The sequence below is a fragment of the Erpetoichthys calabaricus genome, chromosome 8 (genome assembly GCF_900747795.2).
Source record: "Erpetoichthys calabaricus chromosome 8, fErpCal1.3, whole genome shotgun sequence".
Taxonomy (NCBI): Eukaryota; Metazoa; Chordata; class Cladistia; order Polypteriformes; family Polypteridae; genus Erpetoichthys; species Erpetoichthys calabaricus.
This window is the reverse complement of record NC_041401.2, coordinates 101,492,193-101,516,532: the sequence shown is the minus strand read 5'-3', so window position 1 is coordinate 101,516,532 and position 24,340 is coordinate 101,492,193. Positions and strand designations below refer to the sequence as shown.

At 38.3% G+C, this 24,340-nt stretch overlaps 1 protein-coding gene across 1 annotated transcript in view; it reads left to right on the top strand.

Annotated features, from left to right (window-relative positions):
• Positions 1-22,902, top strand: part of kctd7 (potassium channel tetramerization domain containing 7) — a 39,740-nt gene extending 16,838 nt beyond the window's left edge. The window contains exons 3-4 of the mRNA XM_028807180.2: positions 14,488-14,666; positions 20,789-22,902. Coding sequence (XP_028663013.1) covers positions 14,488-14,666; positions 20,789-21,165 — 556 coding nt within the window. The 3' untranslated portion in view covers positions 21,166-22,902. The remainder of the gene's footprint in view (positions 1-14,487; positions 14,667-20,788) is intronic.
• The last annotated feature ends 1,438 nt before the right edge of the window (positions 22,903-24,340 follow it).

Sequence of the window (24,340 nt, the reverse complement as noted above, 5' to 3'; positions counted from 1 at the left end):
ACGCAGGGAAGACCCGGGAAGCGAACCAGGTCTCCTAACTGCGAGGCAGCAGCGCTACCCACTGCGCCACCGTGCTGCCAAGATAATCCACGTTATTCATTTCAGTTACGTTAATGTTGTGGCTCGTTGGTGTATGTCATCACTTTTATGTGCAATTCTGCAGATATGTCTTGAAATCATATAAAAATAGGGTCTCCTTAGGGGCTGCTGCCAGTGTTAAGTGTTTATACAAACGGCCTCACTACTGAACATCATTTGTTTAGTCAAATGTAAAGTAAAATTTATTGCAACATTTAGATTGTCTGGGAACATAGCTATTATTTATATTATTGTAGATCATGAGACAATAAAGTTTTGAAGCTTTTTGTTGTATTTTAGCCACAAACTAGATAAAGGGTAGCTCTTTTTTTTAAGGAAGTGACTTAAAAATGAATTCTTAATTTCAGTTGTAGAGATCTTTACATGTTATTACTATAATTTGATATTTCAATATAAGAAATGCTCTTGGCAGTTCAACTGTTGGAATTTTTTTAAATTTGGAAATCTTAGTTAAACAAAAAGTAGCTTCTAATTAAAGTACTATTCATAAGGGATACCTGCAAAAATGATTTGCCTGAAAGGCATTTGTGTGACTACTTATTTATGACAGTGTCTAGCTATGCAACGTTTGCCATAGAAATGTGAAATTGACACCCAGAAAGGACAGAACCGTCTTGCAGTAGGACACATTTAAGAACAGGAACGTTACATCGGCGCTATCCCCTTTACGTACTGACAAAGCTCCACAAGAAGTTTTTTTTTTCTTTCTTTCAGGAGGAGTCGTGAATATCCTGATAATTCTGCTTATCACTCCTCCACCAAGTAAAATGCTAAATACAACAAGTTTGAGGATAATAAAGTTTGGTAATGTATAATTTGTAATTACTTCATTTTTACCTTTCCACTTTCTGACCAAGGCAGTCAGATAACTCAGCTGAAATGAGTAATAACAATATAATAATAAATGTATTTAACATTTGTATAAGAGTACTTTTCTCTATTAACAGCACTGACAATTGGCTCTTGAGGCCATCCGCAAGGTGAAATATACACAAAAGGGAGTGAGTGAATAAGGAAGCCATCTCAGTAATGGCCAGTTCCTAAAGGAGTTAGCAAACAGCAGAGCTATTACCGCCTGTATTTAATAATTTAACTCCCCGTGTCTACATTTTCTCCTCTTTTCTCGCTGTAGCATGCTTCCCACCCTTCTCAGTCTAGGTGCAGTCCTGTTTTAGGCTTTTATTTTATTGGACCACTTAGTATGATTTTTCTGAGGTGTTATTGCCCAGCTGCGGTGGGTTGGCACCCTGTCCGGGATTGGTTCCTGCCTTGTGCCCTGTGTTGGCTGAGATTGGCTCCAGCAGACCCCCGTGACCCTATGTTCGGATTCAGCGGGTTGGAAAATGGATGGATGTTATTGCCCAGATTAAACTTCATGGAGTTAATGAAGATGGTACATTACAATATCCTCATCTGGAGAGATGAGAGTAGCGCAGTCAAAGACTGACGTTAAAGAAAAGAAAAATGCCATTTTTCCAGAACTGTGTACGTGACATTTATTTAAAGACGTAGAGTATGCGGTTTGCGGGAGGTAAACACAGTGAGCTTGCATACCAACTCAGTTACAGCCTTATATTATTAGAGAGTATGGTTGCCATGACTACCGCAGTGACCCTTAACCCTGTAAGCAGAGGGAGCCATCAGTATGAACTGTGCACTCCATATGTGACTGCCTTGTAAATGAGTAGAATATCTGTGTTTTCTCTCTCCAGTTATTCATTCTTCTACTTTCTTAATTAATCGATCTTAGTTAATGTCATGTACAGGCAGTATCTATTCTTTGTCACACATATTAAATAAACTCATAAAAATAACAAAATGTTTAGATGGTTTAAATCTATAATAATAAAAGGCAAAGTCCTCACTGACTGACTCACTCACTCACTCACTGACTGACTCATCACTAATTCTCCAACTTCCCGTGTAGGTGGAAGGCTGAAATTTGGCAGGCTCATTCCTTACAGCTTACTTACAAAAGTTAGGCAGGTTTCATTTCGAAATTCAAAGCGTAATGGTCATAACTGGAACATATTTTTTGTCCATACACTGTAATGGAGGAGGCGGAGTCACGTATCGCGTCATCACGCCTCCTACGTAATCACGTGAACTAAAAACAAGGAAGACATTTACAGCACGAGTCACACGCGGGAACGAAGGTAAATTACGTTAATTTTTGACTGTCTTTTAATACTGTGTGAGCATACATATTAACACATGTGCAATTAAACGTGTGCATTTACGGGGTGATTTCTCAGGCTTAAAAGCTCACCTTTTATCAAACGCGGGAAGAAAGGTAACTGACGTTGTTCACTGTCTTTTAATACTGTGTAACCATACATATTAACACATGTCCAATTAAACGTGTGCATTTACGGGGTGATTTCTCAGGCTTAAAAGCTCGCCTTTTACTAAAAAGGTAAATGCAAAACTATTTTCAATCAGTTTATTGAAACGCTCCCGTTAAGGATTGCAATAACATATTCGTGAGATAAAAGAACAAAGTAGGGGGAAATGGAGGAACAGCCGCAAACAGTGAAGAGCAAAAAATTAATTAAACAATTGAGAACGGAGCGAGTTAAGCATACAAGCATGTTCATAAGGGAAACAAAGCACGGTGTAAAACGTAAGTTTAAATTAAGTTAATAGAAACGCTCCCGCTGCGGATTGCAATAACATATTCGCGAGATAAAAGTTTAATGAGAAGACACGAGGTATAAACGAAGCACACGCCGTGGCGCAACGTTAGGGGCAACAGTTTCAACCATTCTATGATCTGCTTCTCGCAACTGAAAGACGGCACATGGCGGATGTTAGCCGACTTGCTGACCGCAACGTTAGGGGCTTCAACTATGGCGCTGACGCCATATCTCAGTGCCAACACTTTGCAGACTGTACTTAAAAGACACGCCCTCCTCACTGGACAGTTAAAAACACCAATCAAACTAACGATGACATCAAGTATTACCCAATCAAAAGTAGGAAAGGAGGCATCTTCATAAAATGCGTGTGGGATGATTTGCATGAGACGCTGCTTTAAAAAAAAAATTATAAAAAAAATACGGGATAAATCCCGTCCAGTATTGATTCAAAACGGGACGCGCAATTTCATTCTCAAACGCGGCACGATTCCGTATTTTAAAGGACGGGTGGCAACCCTACAGTGCCAGGTAACCACCCATACAATCAGATTGTGATTCAGACTAGGAATGCAATGAATGTAATTACCCCGATCTACATACAAGGCGAAAGTCTTGCAACATTCAAAGATGATGGTTTGGGATAATTTGTACTTATTAAGTACAACATTGAACATAAAAGAGCTTATGAAGCCTTGAACCGAAAAAAGCAAGATCTCAGAGATCGTAAAAAAAAAAAAAGGAGGTAATGTCGTTTTACTCGCTGTAGATTTTACTCAAACATTACCAGTTATTCCACGAGGGAGACCAGCAGATGAACTCAACGCGTGTTTAAAATCCATGCTTCTCCCACGCTCGGTTATATGTCGCGTGTTCTCGGGTAGGTACACCAAAAAATGTATACATTTAAGCATGTAATGGGCAAAGAAAAAATGAGGTATACCCGAAGGCACTGCAGTAGTACTCAATGTAACTTTACTTCTTAAATGTTAATGTTTTACTGTTTAATAATTTATACGCTTCTTATATATTGTTCAAATTCTTTTATGAAAATACCAGTGACAGCGCAATGCACGATAACATGGAGTGAATACACCATACGCATCTGCCCACGGCCGCCCTGGTGTGCGCAGATAGGAGTTGATTCTAAAATAAAATAAACATAAAAAGAGTAATACATTCATCACCCATAAAGCGGATAGCAGACGTGACGTATTATATGTGTACCACATTTCAAGTCAATACGTGAAACGGTTTGCAAGCTACATGTGATTTAAAATCCTGGACAGACCAACGAAAAGCCACGGTAGCAAATTATTGAAGAAGATTTTACTGTTTAATAATTTATATTTATATGAAATGTGCTTCTTATATATTACTTCATATTCTCATATGATAATGATGTTAATGTTGTTTATATTGATTTCTATGTTATTGTAAGTGCATCTATGTGTGTATATGTATGTATGTATGTGTGTATATATATATATATATATATATATATATATATATATATATATATATAAAAAATATATGTGTATATGTATATATATCTGTATATGTGTGTATATGTGTGTGTATATGTATATATATATGACAGCAACACTCATAACAATGACAACACAATTACATTGACAATCATGTTACGTTATTTTTAAAATGTTTCCTTTACTTTTTCATAACCTCTTTAACACACTACTTCTCCGCTGCGAAGCGCGGGTATTTTGCTAGTATTGTATAATTCTAGAAATTAGTATCATAACCAGAGTCTAGGTTTTAGGACTGAGCTACTCATTATTACTTTTGATCATGACTCACGGTCCCTACACTGCATTGTGTGACAGATAGGGGCGCTCTCGCTCCCTTGAACCCTCGAACAATATGCTAGACACCAGGTAAAAGTCCAAATGTTGACTTTATTATTATTATTATGTGCACAAAGCACCACCACCCCACTATACTCTTCAATAAACAATCAATAGTCAAATAAACAACACTCAAATCACAATCCTCCACTCCCAGCAGCTCAGTCACCCTTCCTCCCAACTCGGCTCACTGCTGGGATTTCCCAGAGTCCTTTTAAAGTCTTTGACCCGGAAATGCTTCTGATCCCCCCAGTCCATGTGATTCCTTGCACTTCCGGGTCAGATCAAAACTCCTCTTTTCTTCAGCCCAGAAGTATATCATTTCTTCCGTCTCCGCGATTGTGAATTACTTCCGGGCTACATGGAAAGTATAAGTCCCTGGGCCTCCCTGCAGCGTCCTCCGGTGGCCCCCATGGTATCCAGCAAGGCTGTGACGAAAGACTCCAAGTTCCATGATGCCCTGCTGGAAGTCGGGGCCCTTCCATGTTGCAGGGATGGCTCCATCTGGCAGCTTGGGGGTGTTGGCCGGGATATACGACCGGCAATCCCTCACAATTGTTAAAAATGACCATAATATTTTAAAAGTCCATACATTCTGTCAGTTTACATATATGTTTTATCCAGTTCATGGTCACACAAAGCTGGAGCTTATTCCACCAACAAGATAGGAAGCAACCAGTTTTTTTTTTTTTAAATAATTCCTCGATTTTATTTTATTAAGATATGGGCATTAAAGAACCTCTGTTTGTAAATCCACATACAGGTTATAAAGTGTGACTGTACCATTAAAGAATATTTAAAAAAAATTGGATTTAAAGATTCATAGCTGACTTTTGTACTTTACATTTCTTTATGTCCCGGCACAATTTCGTCTCCCTGTCAACTTGTAGGCAGATTCGAAGAATGGTACTGGTGTTCACTGCATGATCTTATGGGTGCACTGCTGTCTGTCATCCAATCCATGCCTCCTAGAACTGGTAACCAGATTACCTGCTGGAAAGTATTATGCAGTTTTATTCAGCCCACACCAACATGCAGCTCATTCTTTGAGAAAGGGAACTGATTGTTGATGCAGTGGCAGGGATGACAAGAATTTATTAGGGCCATTATTGTCATGTGTAGAGAGTCCAGACAAATTGTTACTTGCATGTGTCAATACATGTGCAACACAGTGCCACTCAGTGGACCATGATTAGTGAGTACAACTACCTTACTTTGAAATGTCCAACATCCTTACTGGAAATTACTACCTTACCTTAAAACTCCTGTCTTCCTTGCCTCAAAAATCACAGAACATATTTTTCCTTTACAAACAAACAGATTAAGGACAATAATCTTCTTCTATAATACGCTACCGTGGCTGTCTGTTTGTCTGTCCAGGATTTTAAATCACCTGTAGCTCACAGACCGTTTGACCTATTGACCTGAAATTTGGTACACATATACTACGTGACCTCTACTGTCCGCTTTCAGGGTGATGATTTTTATTCCTCCTGTTATTTTTATTTTATTTTATTGTAGAATCAACTCTTGGCAGCAGCCAGCAGGGCAGCTGTGTGGCGCATGTGTACGGGCGCCGTTCTCATCCCTACCACCTTCGCCGTCACTTCCTCTATCTCTTTATATCTTAAATCATTCTTGACTTGAGGCAGATTGAAGAATTAAGTGACAGCTTAAGTGAAAAATTAAGAAAAACATACTAAGTAATTGCAACACAAACACTGACTTACAGTAATCAGTTTTAATGTGAAAAGATGCCGACGAAAGAAGAGAAGAAGTGGGCCGCTAGGGTGGAGAAAAGAAGAGCTGCTCAGGAAGCGGATCCACCTCTGAGCAAACAAATGCTAAATGTTCATAGAAAGGGCATGAAAACTATGAATGCTCAAGTCAAGTTTATTTGCAGTACGCCGTTACTGGTATTATACCTATTAGCTGTTTAAGTTGAATGTCCACTCTGAATATATTTTGGTATTTGGAAGGTTGCCGGTTCAAATCCCATCACTGCCAGAAGGGATCCTACTCAGCTGAGCCCTTGAGCAAGACTCTTAACCTCAAAATTGCCCCAGGGGTGCTGTGCAATGGCTGAAATATGAAGATCTTAGCTTTTAAGTTAGAACTAATCATCACACTGAGTGCCTAAACTAATGTACTGTTCTATCAGGAATCTGAAGAAAACTTGCAAATACGCAATATTAGTTATGGGGAGCATTATTTGAAAATTGCTGAGCTGTAATACTTTAAATGTCAGCTTTCACTATGAAATCAGTGTTTAATCAAAGCTAATTATTGAATTTCAAAAAGAAAGGGTACACAGTTGTCATAAGTTTACATACCCTGGCAGAATTTGCAAAATGTGTACCACAGTTTAAAGAAAAGATAACTGATCAGGCACAAGAAATTTCATTTACTTTTAATGAAGTCCAAGTGAATCTATAAAGCATCACAGAACAGCACAACCATTAAAAACAAAATATAGTAATAAGGAAAATAATGAGATGGTTCCTGTTCAAAAGTTTGCATACCCCTTAGTTCTTACTGCTGTTTATTGCCCCATTTAGCATCAATGACAGCAGGCAGTCTTTTGTGATAGTTGGGGATGAGGTCCTTGATTTTCTCAGGTTGGTAGAGTTGCCCATTCTTCTTGGGGAAAAGCCTCCAGATCCGGTAAATTCTTGAGTTGTCTTGCATGAACTGCACGTTTCAGATCTCCCCAAGGTGGCTCAATGAAATTGAGGTCAGGGGACTATGATGGCCACTCCAGCACCTTCACTTGTTTTTCTGCTGTAGCCACCAAAGGCCTTGTGTTTTGGATCGTTGTCATGTTGGATGATCCAAGTGCATCCCATGTTCAGCTTCAAGACTGATGAATACAAGTGTTGCCCCAATATTTTCAGTTAACATTCTGCATTGATCTTGCCAAGAATTTTCACTGTTACCTGTGCTGCTGTAGTTCACACAACCCCAGAACGTCAGAGATCCACCTTTTCTCGCAGGTCCTTTGACAGTTCTTTTTCATACCCCATGGCTTGGTATGCAGCAAAGTCAGTGCAGCTCTGCATGAATTTAAATTGACTATAAACAGACACTGATTACAATCAAAGAGGTTACTGGTGCAGACACACTCCTTAATTACCCTTAATATGAACCCGTATGTGTCAACTTATGTGTTTATTATCAGCCCCAGCATTCAAGGGTAAGTAAACTTTTGGTCAGGCCCATTTGGGTGATTTCAGTTATCTTTATGATTTAAAAAGGGCACACACAATTATGTGACAATAAATTGCCCCACCTGAGCACACTCCCTAATTAAAAGGAAAACTTTCTGCATGAGTATTTATATTTTGCAAACAATGGCCAATATTTCACAAATTCTGCCAGGGTATGTAAACTTATGAGCACAACTGTATGTATTCACAAAATCTTAGCATTGTTTAAAGGCATTGGTTCTTGAAATAGAACAGGGTTTCTTAAGTTTTTTTTGTTTTGTTGTGACCCCATTTTGCCCTTTTTATTGCCTTCAAAACCCATTCCTTATTGAATGCCTGATCATATCATAAGTACAGCTGGGGGTTCCCCTTGGAGAATCTCAGATGATCATTGGAGGGGTAATCGTTTGAGCAATGTCGCTGGCTTAATCAGTTCACAGCGACCCAAAACACAAACCATCCACGGCCCATTAATATTAAATATTACAGTAACTCGTGACCCAGTTGTGGCAACCAATAGTTTAAGAAACCCTGCAATAGAAAAAGAGTCAAGAAAATATTACAGAATGGTAAAAAAAATATCATGAGATATATTATCACAATACACAATATGCCTATCAATCTATCAGATGTTAATCTGTACCGAACAGAGGACAAGGAGCTGTAACTCAGCATAAATAATCCTGCAACAATGGAACAGGGATTAGAAAACCTCCTAATGAACGTCTTCTAGTTTTTGTTTAATATGAATGAATATATCTCTCTATTATATAAAAAAATCCTCGGACAAGACGAGACCTTTTTCAAGAGATTTTTTCAAGTCCTGCGAGACGAGACTCTTTGGCCATGAGATTTGAAGTCCCGCCCACCTCTCAACCATATTTAACCAGACACATGGTCCCCTCACCTCTCATTCGTGTGAATGCTTTTGACAGACACAGTTCTTGCTCTCTCAGCTCTTATAAGTTTTAATGTTTTCCTCACTTTATGTTCTCAATTAAAGAAGATGTATTATGTCCAAATCTTATTGAAGAATTTCATCACAAAGGGTTATCAACAGAAAAAATGAGTACACGGGCAATCCTAGCACTGAGAAATGATGAAGTCAAACAAATTAATGGCAAAAATGTCGATTGGTTACACGGCAAATTGGTTAAACGTGTATAAATAGACTATGCTGAAACAGTTGGTTGTGATCGTGCGGAAAATGAAAATATCAACTTACAATATCCCAAAAAATATCTACAACCGTTAACACCGTCCGGTCTTCCATTGCACGAATTACTGTAGAAAGAAGTATGTATCCAAGAAAGGTAATGTAGTAAATCTTCCACAGATAACATTAGACAACAAAGGAGATCTTGATATGCCATTCATATTAAAACGTTAACAGTTTCACATTAGAATAGCTTTTTGCAAAGAAAATTTACAAATCTCAGAGCTAAACATTCGAAAATGTCATTTGTGTGTTAATTTCAAAGCCAAACAGAACGAAATGAATAACTCTTAACACAACATGAAACATAATTTACTTTCAAATTATTATGTTTTACTATTTTTTAATATGGTTAATTATTCGCAGTAATGTGAGATAGTTAGTTCCGTAATGCATATGCAACAATTCCCATGAAAATAAAAATCTGTTTAAATTGTGCATCCGCATCTCCATACGTGAGCGGCAGAACCGCAAACAGGGTAGCACGTAGCGCAGCCCCAGGGTTTGGCGAGCAAAAGGCAAAGACCCATAGTGCTTCATTAAAACCGTAATGATTCCTTATCATATGTCTTTAAATAAGGATGAATGCTGGCATAGTGGTGAGAAGTATCACCTAACGGCTAATAGTTTCATACCCAGCCTGGCTACTGTCTGTGTGAAGGTTACATGTTTTCTCTGTGTCTAGATTTTTTTTTTATTTTATCTGGGCTGGCTGGTGACTGTAAATTGGGTCAGTGCAGGCTGCAGTGTTATCAAGACTGGTTCCTGCCTTGAGCCTGCTTCTGGCAACATAAAATCCAGCATTTTGTTTTATTAGAAGGTAACTGCCAAAATAGTTATTGAGTCATTTGCCTCTGCATTTTGGCTGTCTATAGGATGTTAATGATGACGTTTTGTCATTTGCACATATTTCTGTATACAAAAAATGTAAATTTTATAAACAAACTATTTATACAGAATCATTGGAAGAAATCATTAGAGGTCACACAATTATATGAATGCATATAAATGATATACAATGAATGCAAGGTACTGCTGACTAAATTTATTCAATGATCAAGTTAAAAAAATAAACCAGAACAGACATTAAGCAAGGATTTTAATTAACATTAGGAATGAACCTATTGCTCAATAAAAGCTCATTTGGAAATAAAATATTCAGATCTTGACATACTACAGGAACTGGTTGTGATGCTCTGCAGTCTAATTTGAGGCCCTGAGGCACTTTGAAACTGCAACTTGGAATATTTTCTGTCTCAAGTCAAATAAAAACAATCTGTTATTTATAGTATTGTAAAGATCAGCAAGGTGAGGTACAGGAATATCACACAGAAGATTGGCAAGTAAATTGTTAAGTGAACAAAAATGTTTATTATTTAACCAAAGCAGATGATTGTTTCACCTAGAGCAAAAAAGTAAACTTCTACACAGTTGGGTCCAAGAACACAAAACAACATCCTTTGCACCACTGAAGGTCATGACTGTCTTTGCCTTGATTACACATACATCTTGTGCATAACTGATTTGTCATAATCTCTCCTCCAACACTCAGACTCTCCTTGGTCATGGCAGACTCCACTGTCTTCTTCCTGTAGCACACCTAATTAAATCGTTGCCTGATCCCTGAATGGCCAAGATGGTGTCACTGTCCATCTGGAAGGATCATTGTCACTTCAGGCAGGTACTCCCACCCAGTCCATGTGTGATCAATGTACCAGCCAATTGAGCATGATAGAATAAAGGTGCTGATGTCTTTGTATAGCATGCCAGGATAACAAAACCCAAAATGTTAGAGGCAGTGAACCACTTAATTCAAATTTGCAATCTGAACCGTGCAAATGTCTCCCAGCACTGTGAACTTTTCACTCATTTAGTCATTTTTCACTCTTTTTGGAATTCCATCCAGCACAGTGGCAAAGTGGGGTGTATTGCTGCCTCATGGTGTTTATTTACCCAGCTTCATTTACCTGCCATTGAACTGGTTGTTTTCTGTCCATGTTTGTGTGGGTCTCATTATGCAATCCAAAGGCATGCTGGTAGATGTATTTGTATCCAGGGTGAGTGTACCCTACAGAGAACTGGTATCTAACCTTGTACCACTTGTAATAAAATAGGTTACAGATCCATCAGGCTCTGCTCTGTAAAGATGAACTGAATGAAGACTTTAAATTAATTTTTAAACATTTTAAATACAGACTATTCTTTGTAGTCATTCATTTACTACAAGCCAAGGCTTTTGACTTGCCACAATAAGACACAGGAAACATGAAAGGTTTGGGGCAGCCACCCGTATAATATCCCTGGCTGTAAAATGGGTAATTTTGATGAGTTGTGAATGGTACAAAGTCCAAAACAGAACTGATTTGATAGTGAGAACATGGCGGCTTTAAAAGGTCAGTACAAGAAGTGACATCATCGGGACCGGAAGTGGAAGTGACATCTTTAATGTCGCCGGACCCGGAACAGACGTCTTCAGAACCGGAAGTGACATCATCAGTGGCGCTGGAACCTAGCAGGATTTCCCGTTGATGGTCTGCAGAAGACTGAGAGAGAGAGTTAGTGCAGCTTACCCCGGTCTAGTGTGGTATTACTACTATTCAGGCCCTCTAGCTGCCTCCCAATCGCATGTATGTGACAGGCTTTAAACTTTAGACTTTGTGGGTTCAAATCCTTCTAGTCATACTATATGAACATGAGCAAGTCACTTCACCTGCCTGCTCCAATAGGAAAAACAAAAAAATGTAACCAATTGTATCTCATATAATGTAAGCCACCTTGGATAAAGTTGTCAACCAAATACAGTAACACGTCCAATCACTTTTGAGCCTCTGAAAATGGAGGGACTCTGTAAAAAATATCCAAATGTCCAAATACTTATGGACCTAACTGTAGTAAGTAATTCTACAAAAAAAATTTAAATCCAGTAAAAGTTTTGGAGTGCAGACAAAAACATTAGTGGTATTAATGAGATTAAGCTGAATCTAGGAAATTAAACTAAAAGAACTGTCTGCTATGGAGTGTTCTACATTTAACGTTTATGTTTTACTCTAGGGCAGGGGTGGGCAAAGTCAGTCCTGGAGGGCCGCAGTGGCTGCAGGTTTTTGTTCCAACCAAGTTGCATAATTAGAAAATGATCCTTGCCAATAATTTACTTTAATTGCTTAGTTAGTGCTTTAAATCTGCCATCTCATGTCATTCTCATAACCTGGATTTTTTTCCTTTCTAAAGATTTCCACTAAATGACCTGTGGCCTTAAATGAATGAGTTATTCTCAGTCTTTCACTTTTTTTCTTCACTTTCCTTCCAAGTATTTAATTAAACCAATTAGGGCATGATAAATACACACAGGTGTAAATGGAAACAAGCTAAATGGGGAACTGCTAGTTTCTTTTGTCATTTGCATCTTATTGCTAATAAGGAACAATTAAAAACTGAGACTACAGCTGTTTGAGACTAAAATAAGCAATAAGGGTTCAAAATCTTAACAAGCGAGATAACTAAGATAAAGCAGAAGTGTTACTTGAGCAATAAGTGCTTCTTATTAAGCAATTGGGTTGGAACAAAAACCTGCATCCACTGCGGCCCTCTAGGATCGACTGTGCCCACCCTTGCGCTAGGGGGTTTTCCTCATCTGTAGTATGAGGTCCACTGTGGCATTACTGAAGTCTTACTGATCCATTTAAAATGAATGAAAGTCTTCAACTGGGATCTCAAAATGTCTTTGAGATTCCACAGTTTTTCAGACAAAGTTTTTAGTAGAAGTTCAACCATTGTTTTTTTTTTTTAATTGGCCACAGTGGAAAATGAAAACCTTAAGGCTAAATATGATTAAGGATATAAGTAACTACAGACAGACATTAGTCTGTCCATATACTAAGACCCATCTTGGCAGCTATGAAAACAAGGCAGGAATTAAACCAGGATAGAGTGCAGATCCATCTTATGGCCCATTCACTCACTCACAATTAATCAACGTCATAAGGCAATCAAAAATTTCATGTTGAACGTAAAGATATAGGAACAAATTGGAAGACCTTTAGGAAACCCATGCAGATGTGCAGAGAATACAGTGGTCCCTCGCTATATCGCGCTTCGCCTTTTGCGGCTTCACTCCATCGCGGATTTTATATGTAAGCATATTTAAATATATATCGCGGATTTTTTGCTGGTTCGCGGATTTCTGCGGACAATGGGTCTTTTAATTTCTGGTACATGCTTCCTCAGTTGGTTTGCCCAGTTGATTTCATAAAAGGGACGCTATTGGCAGATGGCTGAGAAGCTAGATTGCTTACTTTTCTCTCTCTCTTGCGCTGACTTTCTCTGATCCTGACGTATGGGGATTGAGCAGGGGGGCTGTTCGCACACCTAGACGATACGGACGCTCGTCTAAAAATGCTGAAAGATTATCTTCACGTTGCTATCTTTTGTGCAGCTGCTTCCTGAAACGACATGCTGCACGGTGCTTCGCATACTTAAAAGCTCGAAGGGCACGTATTGATTTTTGACTGAAAAACAAACTCTGTCTCTCTCTATCTCTCTCTCCCTGCTCCCTGACGGAGGGGGTGTGAGCTGCCGCCTTCAACAGCTTTGTGCCGCAGTGCTTCGCATACTTAAAAGCCAAACAGCCCTATTGATTTGTTTGCTAGAGATTGTTTTCTCTATCTATGTGACATTCTGTGCTCCTGACACGCACTCCTTTGAAAAGGAAGATATGTTTCCATTCTTTTAATTGTGAGACAGAACTGTCATCTCTGTCTTGTCATGAAGCACAGTTTAAACTTTTGAAAAAGAGACAAATGTTTGTTTGCAGTGTTTGAATAACGTTCCTGTCTCTCTACAACCTCCTGTGTTTCTGCGCAAATCTGTGACCCAAACATGACAATATAAAAATAACCATATAAACATATGGTTTCTACTTCGCGGATTTTCTTATTTCGCGGGTGGCTCTGGAACGCAACCCCCACGATGGAGGAGGGATTACTGTATAATGATGTGACTCAGTTGGTAACTGGCAGGGAATTAAACACAGATACATAATCACTGCAACACTGTTCAACTCTTAATCCATGCTTGTAATTTACAAATGCTTTTGTGTTGTACAGGAAAATTGTACAATGGTACTTGAAACCAGTAGGTGCAGGTTGGGGTTACACCACAGTTTGCGAAGCGCATGCAATACTATGTGGCAGATAGAGTGGCACATCCAACCTGACTTGTAAGTTAGAGGTATCCAGAGAAAACCTAGTAGATGATGTGGGAAAGCTGCTCCCCTACAATCAAAAGTAACTGCCATAGAATGAGTCTTATCATTGTGTTAAGCTAGAATATGTGGAAAAGCGGTCTAAGATTAATCTTCTGTTTAAGGGAATGGTGTTTGCTGAAATTTTTTATCCTATTCCTTCATTTATTTATTTATTTTTTGATTAATGTCTTGAGTCAACTAAGTGATGTGAACTGTTTTGCAGGGATGTCTTAAATTTCCTGCGTGCAGGAGAGCTGCCACAAAGAGATCGTGTTCGAGCAGTCTACCGAGAGGCCCAGTTCTATTCTATTGGACCGCTCCTGGAGAGTCTGGAGGAGATACAGCCCCTTACTGGAGAGAAAGTGCGACAAGCCTTTCTAGACCTCATGCCTTACTACAAAGGTAAGTGAAGCCAGTGCTGTCAGCCTTACTACTCCCTGTTGAAATAATGTCTGGTGGCTTTGTGTTTTAGGTTTGTACACTTCCTACTGAATACTTGTATTTTATACTCACTGTTTCCAACTATAATCTTTTTTAAATTTATTTTGGCCTTGGGTCTGCAAGACAGAAGTACAGTTTCAGCAGGATTCATTGGAAAAGTAGGCTGACTAAAACAAGCAAAAGATTCAAGATAACGCATGAATGAATGAAGTGACAAAACAGCATGTATCCACTCCTTGACTAGAGTAAAAGCCCTACCAAGTTTCACATTTGTTGTCAAGCCTTCTATACTGTACAGTATATCCTTAAGAGGCTGTGTTATAAATATTTCATGAAGTTAGCCGTTTACATTATATAGGTAATGGTTAAAAGACATTCAAAGCAGATTATTCTTTACATTATTTATGGTTTCCTACGATTCCCTGGAGCTTTGCTGTATTAGCAGCACAGTATAGCATGCAATTGTACAGAAGCACATCCACAAACAGCCCTCACAATGACAATGTGCACATGGTCCCCAGTATACATAATAATAACAATGGGGTGATGGTTATAAAAGTTAAAATTCACCCAGTCACACTAAGCACCCACAAACATGACTTGCACACCAGCAGAGAGGTGAGGAGAACCATGGCGATGTAAAAAGAAGTCTTAGGCTATGTGGAGAGGATATGCCAATCAACTTTGGATTTGTTTCGGGTGACTTGTTTTTCAGTTATGTACATATAACACAAGTCATGTCAGAAGTTAGCCGCATATTTCTTACAGTTAAAGTCAGAAGTTTACATATGCTTAGGGTGAATTCTTTAAAACTTCCTTTATAATCCCTTCACAGATTTTAAACTGACTATAAATTTTGCATGTCATTTAAGACATCTACTTTGTGCAGGGCAAAAGTAATTTTTCCAACAATGTTCACAAACAGATTACTTCACTTTTTATTGACTATATCAAAATTCCAGTAGGTCACAAGTTTACATACTCTGTTAATATTTGGTAGCACTGCCATTCCACAAGCTTCTTAGAATAAGTTGCTGGAATTTTGGCCCATTCCTCCATACAGAACTGGTGTAACTGGAACAGTTTCATAGGCCTTCTTGGTTGCACACGCTTTTTCAGTTCTGCCCATAAGTTTTCAATCGAATTGAGGTCAGGGCTTTGCGATGGCCAATCCAATACCTTGACCTTGTTATCCTTAAGCCATTTTGCCAGTTTTGGAGGTATGCTTGGGGTCATTGTCCATTTGGAAGACCCATTTGTGACTGAGCTTCAGCTTCCTTGCTGAACTCTTGAGATGTTGCTGGAGTGTAGCTACTGTACGTAATTTTCCTTCTTCATGGTGTCATTAATTTTGTGAAACACACTAGTCCCTAATGCAGCAAAGCACCCCCAACCATATGATGCTCCCATTCGCATGACTGACGGCTGGCATGGTGTTTTTCGGCATGTCTCACTCTTTTTCCTCCAAACATAACAATGGTCCTTATGGCCAAACAATTCAATCTTGGATTCATCCAACCAGAGGACATTTCTCCAGAAAATAAGATCTTTGTCCCATGGTCCAGTGCAAACTGCAGTCTGAATTTTTATGGTGACTTTGGAGCAATGGCTTCTTTCTTGCTGAGCAGCCTTTCAGGTTATGTTGATATAGGACTCATTTTACTGTGGATATAGCTCCAGCATCTTCAAAAGATCCTTCTCTGTTGTTCTGGGATTGACAAAGTACGTTCTTCTCTAAGAGACAAAATGTGTCTCCTTCCTGAGCGGTAAGATGGCTGTGTGGTCCCATAGTATTTATTCTTGCATATTATTGTTTGTACAGGTGAACGTGGAACCTTCAGGCATTTAGAAATTGTTCCCGAGGCTGAATCGGATTTGTGGAGGTCCACAAGGTGTTGGCTGATTTCTTTTGATTTTCCCATCATGTCAAGCAAAGAGGCAGTGAGTGTGATGGTAGGCCTTAACATACATCCGCATATTGATTCCAATTAGGCTAATTGGTTATGAAAAGGTAATTGTCTAACTGCCCAAAGACTTAAAATCATTTTCTGGACTTTTCCAAGCTGTTTAAAGGCACAGTTAACAAAGCGTATATAAAGTTGTGATCCACTGGAATGGTGATATAGTCAGTAAAAAGTGAAATAATCTGTCTGAAAACATTGTTGGAAAAAAATACCTTTGCCCTGCACAAAGTAGATGTCTTAAACAATATGACCAATGTATAGCTTATTAGTGTAAAATCTGTGGACGGGTTGTAAAGTGAGTTTTAAAGAATTCACTCTAAGTAAATATAAATTTCTGACTTTAACTGTATTTCCAAAAAAATATCTAGAATGGTACATATACTCTTTCATTTTACTCTATACTTTAATTAGTGGGTGGAATTGGTTGTTGACAGTTCCCTCACAGTGAGGTTGTACCTTACATTAACATTTTGAAACAGCTTACAGTGAGTTTTAGATGGAAAGGCATGTTGCATTTTTGGACTACAATTACTAAAATCTTGTCACTACTCAGTTTATGAAGCTGTAAATGTAAATGAATCACAGTGTTTGATTAATTACAAGACTGTTTCTGAATTTCCACACTGATTCCAAGTCATGTATTGCATTGTGCATGTAGTGTAAGACAAAAGACATTTTGGCAGCCAATTAATGTAAAGGGAGCAGGCTTAAGAAAAGGAGCATTGCATGAAAGTAGACAAACACCATAGACAACTCGGTTGTTGTGTGCTCCCTTCCTCAATTTAATTCAGTTAGCTTCAACACTAGATGCCACAATGACATAACCAACCATGCCCTCGGTCATCACCAATGGATTATTGGGTGGCCCACCCACTAATTTCAGTGGTAGGGGGAACACAGCATGTATTTCCATCTGAGTTTACGTTATAAGTATGTTGATTCATTTCAAAATAAAAAGCTCAGATGTAAAACCCCATTCCATGGCAGGTTTGTGGCTAAACTTCTGAATCATCCACTCATTTAACCAAAATCTTTTTTTCCAATACAGGGTAGCAAAACACAGTAGCCCATCATATCTGCAAGAAAGAAATGAGTGAGACACTAATCCATTAAAGTGCACACTCATGCATACAATCATAGTCATCAGGTCAAGATAGGGTCACCCATTCTTAAATTTGTTTATTGAAGCAACCGAATTCCAGTTTTGTCATCACAGAGAGCTAGAGCCAGTCTCATCAGCATCAGGTACAAGGCAGGAACAAACATGTCCATTGAAGTGCACACACTTACTTAAACACATATTCACTGGGCCATACAGATCAGTTTATCCATTTCTGAACCAATTTAATCCAATTGTAGGATCATGCAGAACCAGAGCCTAACCTGGCAGCTAAGGGTACAAGGCACCTACCAACTATGGACAAGGTCACTAGTCAATGAAAAAGGGCCACCGTTGCCCATAGCTATACTCCTCAGTCCAATACAGATCCATCTATTTCTGAACCCACTTAATCCAATTCAAGGTTGTGTAGAGGAGTAGCCTATCCCAACATTCCCTGGATAGGGCAAGTCCACTACAGAGTGAGATGTTAACCTAAAATGCATGACTTTGAAATGTGAGGAAAACCCCATTCCATAGCTAGCCTGGAATCAAACCAAGATCCATGGAGCTGTGAAAGAGAAGTGCTAAGAACTATTAAACCATGCTACCCTAAATTGAATATTTATGTGATTTTATTGGAATCTACTAGAATTAATCACATAGTGTTTGGTGCATAGTACCTTTGCAGGTTTGGCTAGAAAATTAAGGTTAACAACAACAACATTTATTTATATAGCATATTTTCATACAAATTATCTAGCTCAAAGTGCTTTACAGAATGAAGAAAGACAAAAAAGACAAAATGTATCAGAAAATAAAATTAGGCAATACTAATTAACATAGAATAAAACTAAGGTCCAATGGCCAAGGAGGACAGAAAAAAAAACAAAAAACTCCAGACGGCTGGAGAAAAAAAAATCTTCAGGGGTTCCGAGGCCACAAGACCACCCAGCCCCCTCTAGGCATTCTACCTAACATAAATGACCTCAATCAGTTCTCATGGTATTCAGGGTTCACATGGAAGAACTTGATGATGATGGTCATGTGGACTTCTGGCCTTTAATACATCAATGTAGGGACATCACGGTGCTTTGATTAGGTGGTGGAGGCGATCTGCTGGAAAACCGGAAAAAGAACAGAAGAGAAAGTAGGGATTAGTACGAATTTTTGAGCCACCATGAACAATAATGATAATTAATTGAATACACAGAGCATCAGAATTAAACTAAGATGAAGCTATGAGAAAGCCATGTTAAAGTAATGTGTTTTCAGCAGTGTTTTAAAGTGCTCCACTGTATTAGCCTGGCGAATTCCTATTGGCAAGCTATTCCAGATTTTTGGTACATAACAGCAGGAGGCGCCTCACCACTTCTTTTAAGTTTAGCTCTTGGAATAATAAGCAGAATAATAAGCAGACACTCATTTGAAGGTCTAAGGTTACAATTTGGAGTGTAAGATGAAAGACATTCTGAAATATAGATGGAGTGAGATTATTTAAGGCTTTGTAAACCATAAGCAGTATTTTAAAATCAATTCTAAATGGTAACGGTAACCAGTGTAGTGACATCAAGACGGGGGTGATGTGCTCGGATTTTCTTTTCCTAGTTAAGATTCTAATAGCTGACTTCTGCACTAGTTGTAATCGATCGATGTCTTTTTTTGGTAGTCCTGAGAGGAGTGCATTACAGTAATCTAGTCGACTGAAAACAAAGGCATGAACTAATTTCTCAGCATCTTGCAAAGTTGTAAGAGGTCTGACTTGTGGTATATTTCTTAAGTTACCCCTAAATTCTTTACCTCCGTCTTGACTTTTAATGCTAATGCATCAAGTTTATTTCTAATACCCTCATTATATCCGTTTTTGCAATCAGTAAAATTTCTGTTTTCTCCTTATTTAGTTTGAGAAAATTACTACTCATCCATTCAGAAACACAAGTAAGACATTGTACCAGTGAATCAAGATAGTCGGGGTCATCAGACACTATTGATAAATACAGTTGTGTGTCATCAGCATAGCTGTGGTAGCTCACGTTATGCCCCGAGATAATCTGACCTAACAGAAGCATGTAAATCGAAAAGAGCAGCAGACCCAAGATAGAGCCTTGTGGAACACCATATAGAATATCATGTGTCTTTGAAGTATAATTACCACAACTAACAAACAGTTTTCTATGTGCCAGGTAGGACTCAAAGCAATTTAAGACACTGCCAGAGAGGCCCGCCCATTGACTAAGGATATTTCTAAACATTTAGTTAAACAAATAGTTTAAACACTTTAGAATATGCACTATTGACATCTTTGGATAATTCTTAAGTTTAGCTAAAAGTTTCAAACTTTGGGCCACAATTGCTGATATTTTTGCCTCCATAACTTAAACTATGTGTTTTGAGAAATGTGTCTGTATATTGTATTCTTCATGAAGACTCTGTTGTTCAAAATCCCATAGTTTGAGATATTGGTAGTATGTTAACCAAGCACTGACAAATTGATTTGATCAAAAATGCTTATTAAAAATATTCTGAATGCTTCATGTAGTTGAGCCCCCCATTCTGTTAAGAAAAAAATCTGTCCTCTAAATTATGATTTTATAGTACTTCTGAGGATCAGCAATATTTGTTGAGGGATCTTTGCACAGATACATTCATATAAATTGCCTAGTAAAACTTCATGTATGGAAGGAAAGAATGAACTACTCTCCTCACTTTCGGGTTATAATTGTGTCTTCATTATTTCAAGTAAATTTTACGCATCCTTCACTCGTATATTTTACCTGTTTTGATATTTGATTTCTAGAACTGTAAGACACTGCTCTTTTCCTGTCATATTTCAAAGTGGCATATTTTAGATTGGCAATATTAATAAGCACATTACTTTTGGCACAACCCTTGTGCTTTTTGCTGCTAAATTGAACAGTGAAAACTTGTGCTCTTGCTTTAAAGTATCCCTTTTGAATTGTGTTCTGATTTATCAATTCATCTTATTTTACTGTTTTTGTTTTCTTTGTGTCCTCTTTTAGAGAATTTGGAACGTATAGTTGCAATTGCCAAACTACGTGCTATGCAGCGGAAGGCCCGCTTTGCCAAGCTGAAGATCTGTGTGTATAAAGAGGAAATGCCCATAACTCCATATGAGAGGCCCCTGTTCAACTCTCTTCGGTTTGAGCGAAGCGAAAGTGAAGCCAAGATCTTTGAACATCATTGCGAAGTTGACGTTTCCTTTGGGCCCTGGGAAGCAGTGGCTGATGTTTACGACCTACTCCACTGCATTGTCACTGATCTAGCCAAACGGGGCATTACAGCTGACCACCAGTGCATTGGCATCTGTGACAAGCATCTCATCAATCACTACTACTGCAAGAGGCCCATTTATGAGTTTAAGATTACCTGGTGGTAAGGTTAGCCATTGTAGCATTGTGTCCTAGGATGCACAGACTTACAAAGTTTTTGGTTTGTCCGCCAAGAAATGCGTTATTGTAGCACAGATAACTTGCAACTGGTTTTGATTGCATTATTTTCCCATCTCATTCTCTTTTGTATGGAATTTGAATTTTAGCTGTGGAATTCTGTCTGGTAAAAGATATGGCTTATTTTTCTTAAACCAGGACAACCTCTAACTAAAAGCCATGTTAGCTATACCCATTCGTTCACTCCAATTTCTCAGAAAAGCATTTTCTTGCTATCCTATGAAATACTGGATTGAAACTGACTCATGGTGTGCTAAAGAATAGTTACTACTACTATGACAGGCAGTTAGAGTACTGATGACAGAGTTATAACTTGTATGTAGTTAATTCCTTTTCTTATTTTAAAAACCAATGTAACAGGATTATTCTTCCCATACAAATATGATTAAATTAGCCAGGTTGTAGACTGGAGATGATCTAATTAAGAGCCTTAAATATCCCTACTTTAGTGAGCATGTATCTTTTTATTATTTCGGTACACACCATGATGTAAAATGGGACTACATTTGAATCTGTTAAACAGCTGGTTTAGTTTTGTCCATCTTTAGCCCTCTCAGACAACTGGAGATCTTGCTAACCTAACAAGAGTTTTGAACAGGCAAGCAGATTTGAGATTTCCCTTTGTGTTTCTAATAATACAATTCTGGAGCTAACATGAAGCCATAAACCAGCGAAAAGTGAGACGGCCTTATCACAAAGGCAGATGGTTTACCATTGCTTTTTAAATGATTAAACCAGACTAGGATCAATATGGTACAGTTTTCTATGCAGGACCTAAACAAATGTTTGCAGGGCTTTTCCTTTTTTTCCGAAAGATGTGTCAGTGCTTCTGCTGAACTTTGCACCAATTGTTTTTTTTTGTCATTGTGAAATGTGAATGAACTGTGGAATTTCTTTAGTTGTCTTCAAAGCTACTACACTTATACGTGAGTTATTTTATATGATGGATTCAATGAACCTAGCTAAAGCTGCCCTGTTTCCACTTTGAAAAAGTACCAGTATTTATAATATTGTGTAGTGTTACATATACCTTTTGTAATGTTACACAGTGGTGTATAAGTGAGTTAGAGGTCATGATATGTGTTATGTATATGTTCAGATACTCCTCACCTAATAGTTGTTGACAGACAATGATAGCTCTCCTGGTGATGTCTGCCTACAGTAGACACACAGTCATTGCCCGGCTGCCTGCCCAGAACTCTGATTTTACGCACTGCTATTTTATGCATTAATGTATGCTGTATGTTTCCTACTCCAATACTCCTTTTACTCATAATGAAAAGAAACAGTTGCCATCATCTGAGAGTTAAGACATGCCACAGAACTGGGACATTTCTAACCAAAATCAGTTAACATGGAAAAACTGGATACAAATTAGCAATGGTGACACCAGTTTAATAATCAGCTTTAATGAAATGAAGTGGCCCCATAATACCCAAAGACATTTTATTTCTGATTAGTTAACATTTGACTGATATTTGTGCTCAGATCCACACGGGCCTCCCCAGGATCCAAACACTTTTTCTCTTTCCATTTCAGTTAGTTGTTATATGGAAGCAGCCCTCTAATTTGTTTAATATGTTTATCAATGACTGTATATATATTTTTTATTTAAAATAAGGTACTATTTATTTTAATAAATGTTCTGTATTTATTTCTGCCTGGCATGGTGTGTCACTTTGTTTCTTTCTAGGTTTTCTTCAATCCATATCTTTTTGTCCCCAATGGGGAGTTCAGACCAACAGCAACATTCCCTGGATTACCCAGCATTGTTTATTTTTAGTGCATATTTAAAATAGCATGTACAAACATTACATAGAAAAACAGCCCAAAATCCACCCTGGGGCTCAAGCTCTGTATTTTGAAATTGCTACCCCACTGTCTATAGAGTATTTTAATTTATTAAACCTAATAGCTCACTGAGCCCCGGCCTACTTGCTTTTGTAAATGATAACTACTGAAATAAAAAAATTAGCTATAATGCATATACTAGTGATTCCATTATATTTGTATTTTATAATACTTACAAGAAAATTGCTGATCATATCAATGTCGATTCTTCTCCTGCTATTGAGAGAGCTACATCATACCCTTGTGGCACTGGATGGCAAGCCAGCTAATGCGAGGCATGCTCATGCATACACCGACAATTACCCTTACTGACTCACTGGTTTACCATAATGCAGGTCTATGGGATATGGGAGGAAAACCACAAACATATGAACACAACATGCACACAAATGGGTGACCTATCAGGGAACTGAACCATGTCTGTACCTGCAGTTAAACGCGGGCAAAGTTTAGAAATGTTAAGAGTAGAATTTTTTTTTACAGGCTGACCCCGAGGAATATTCTGGAGGTACGTGTTTTCGAAAATGAATGTGATGCACCTTGCAAGAAGAAGCTGGACTCCTCATCAGCCAAGTGATTTTTTGGTCATGGATTCAAAGGCATGTGTTTCATTTTTACCTTTTCTGCATTCTCATAATTGAGAGTTGACCTAGGAGTCATAGTGGACTCATTAATGTCTACTTTATGACAAGTGTACAGAAGCAATAAAGAAAGCTAACAGATAGTACAAGTCTAAGGAGGTTATGCTTAAGCACTGTGTACAGTTTTGGTCTCAGGGCTATAAAAAAAGACACAGAAGCACTAGAAAAATGTCTAGAGAGAAGAGCGACTAGGCTGATTCCAGTACAGTAGGGTATGAGTTAAGAGGAACAACAGACAGTGTTGAACGTTTTCAATTTAAGCACAAAGCTTAACAAGCTGAGGTTTTTAAAATTATGAACGAAAGTAGCACAGTGGATTGAAACTATTACTTTAAAATGAGTCCTAGAAGAATACTGGGACAGAGTAGGAAACTTAAAGATAAACTTTGCACAAATGTTAGAAAGTTTTTATTCAACGCAGAACTGCAGACACATGGAGCAAGTTACTAAATATATAGCATGTGAAGAGAGCTGAACATTGAGGACTTTCAAAACTGGACTTCACTGGATTCCCCCAAAATAACATGGTTAGGATTTGTAAGCTTTGTTGGGCTGAATGGCGTGTTATTGTGAAAATTTGTCTAACTAGGGGGCATGGGCCCCTGCCAGCAAC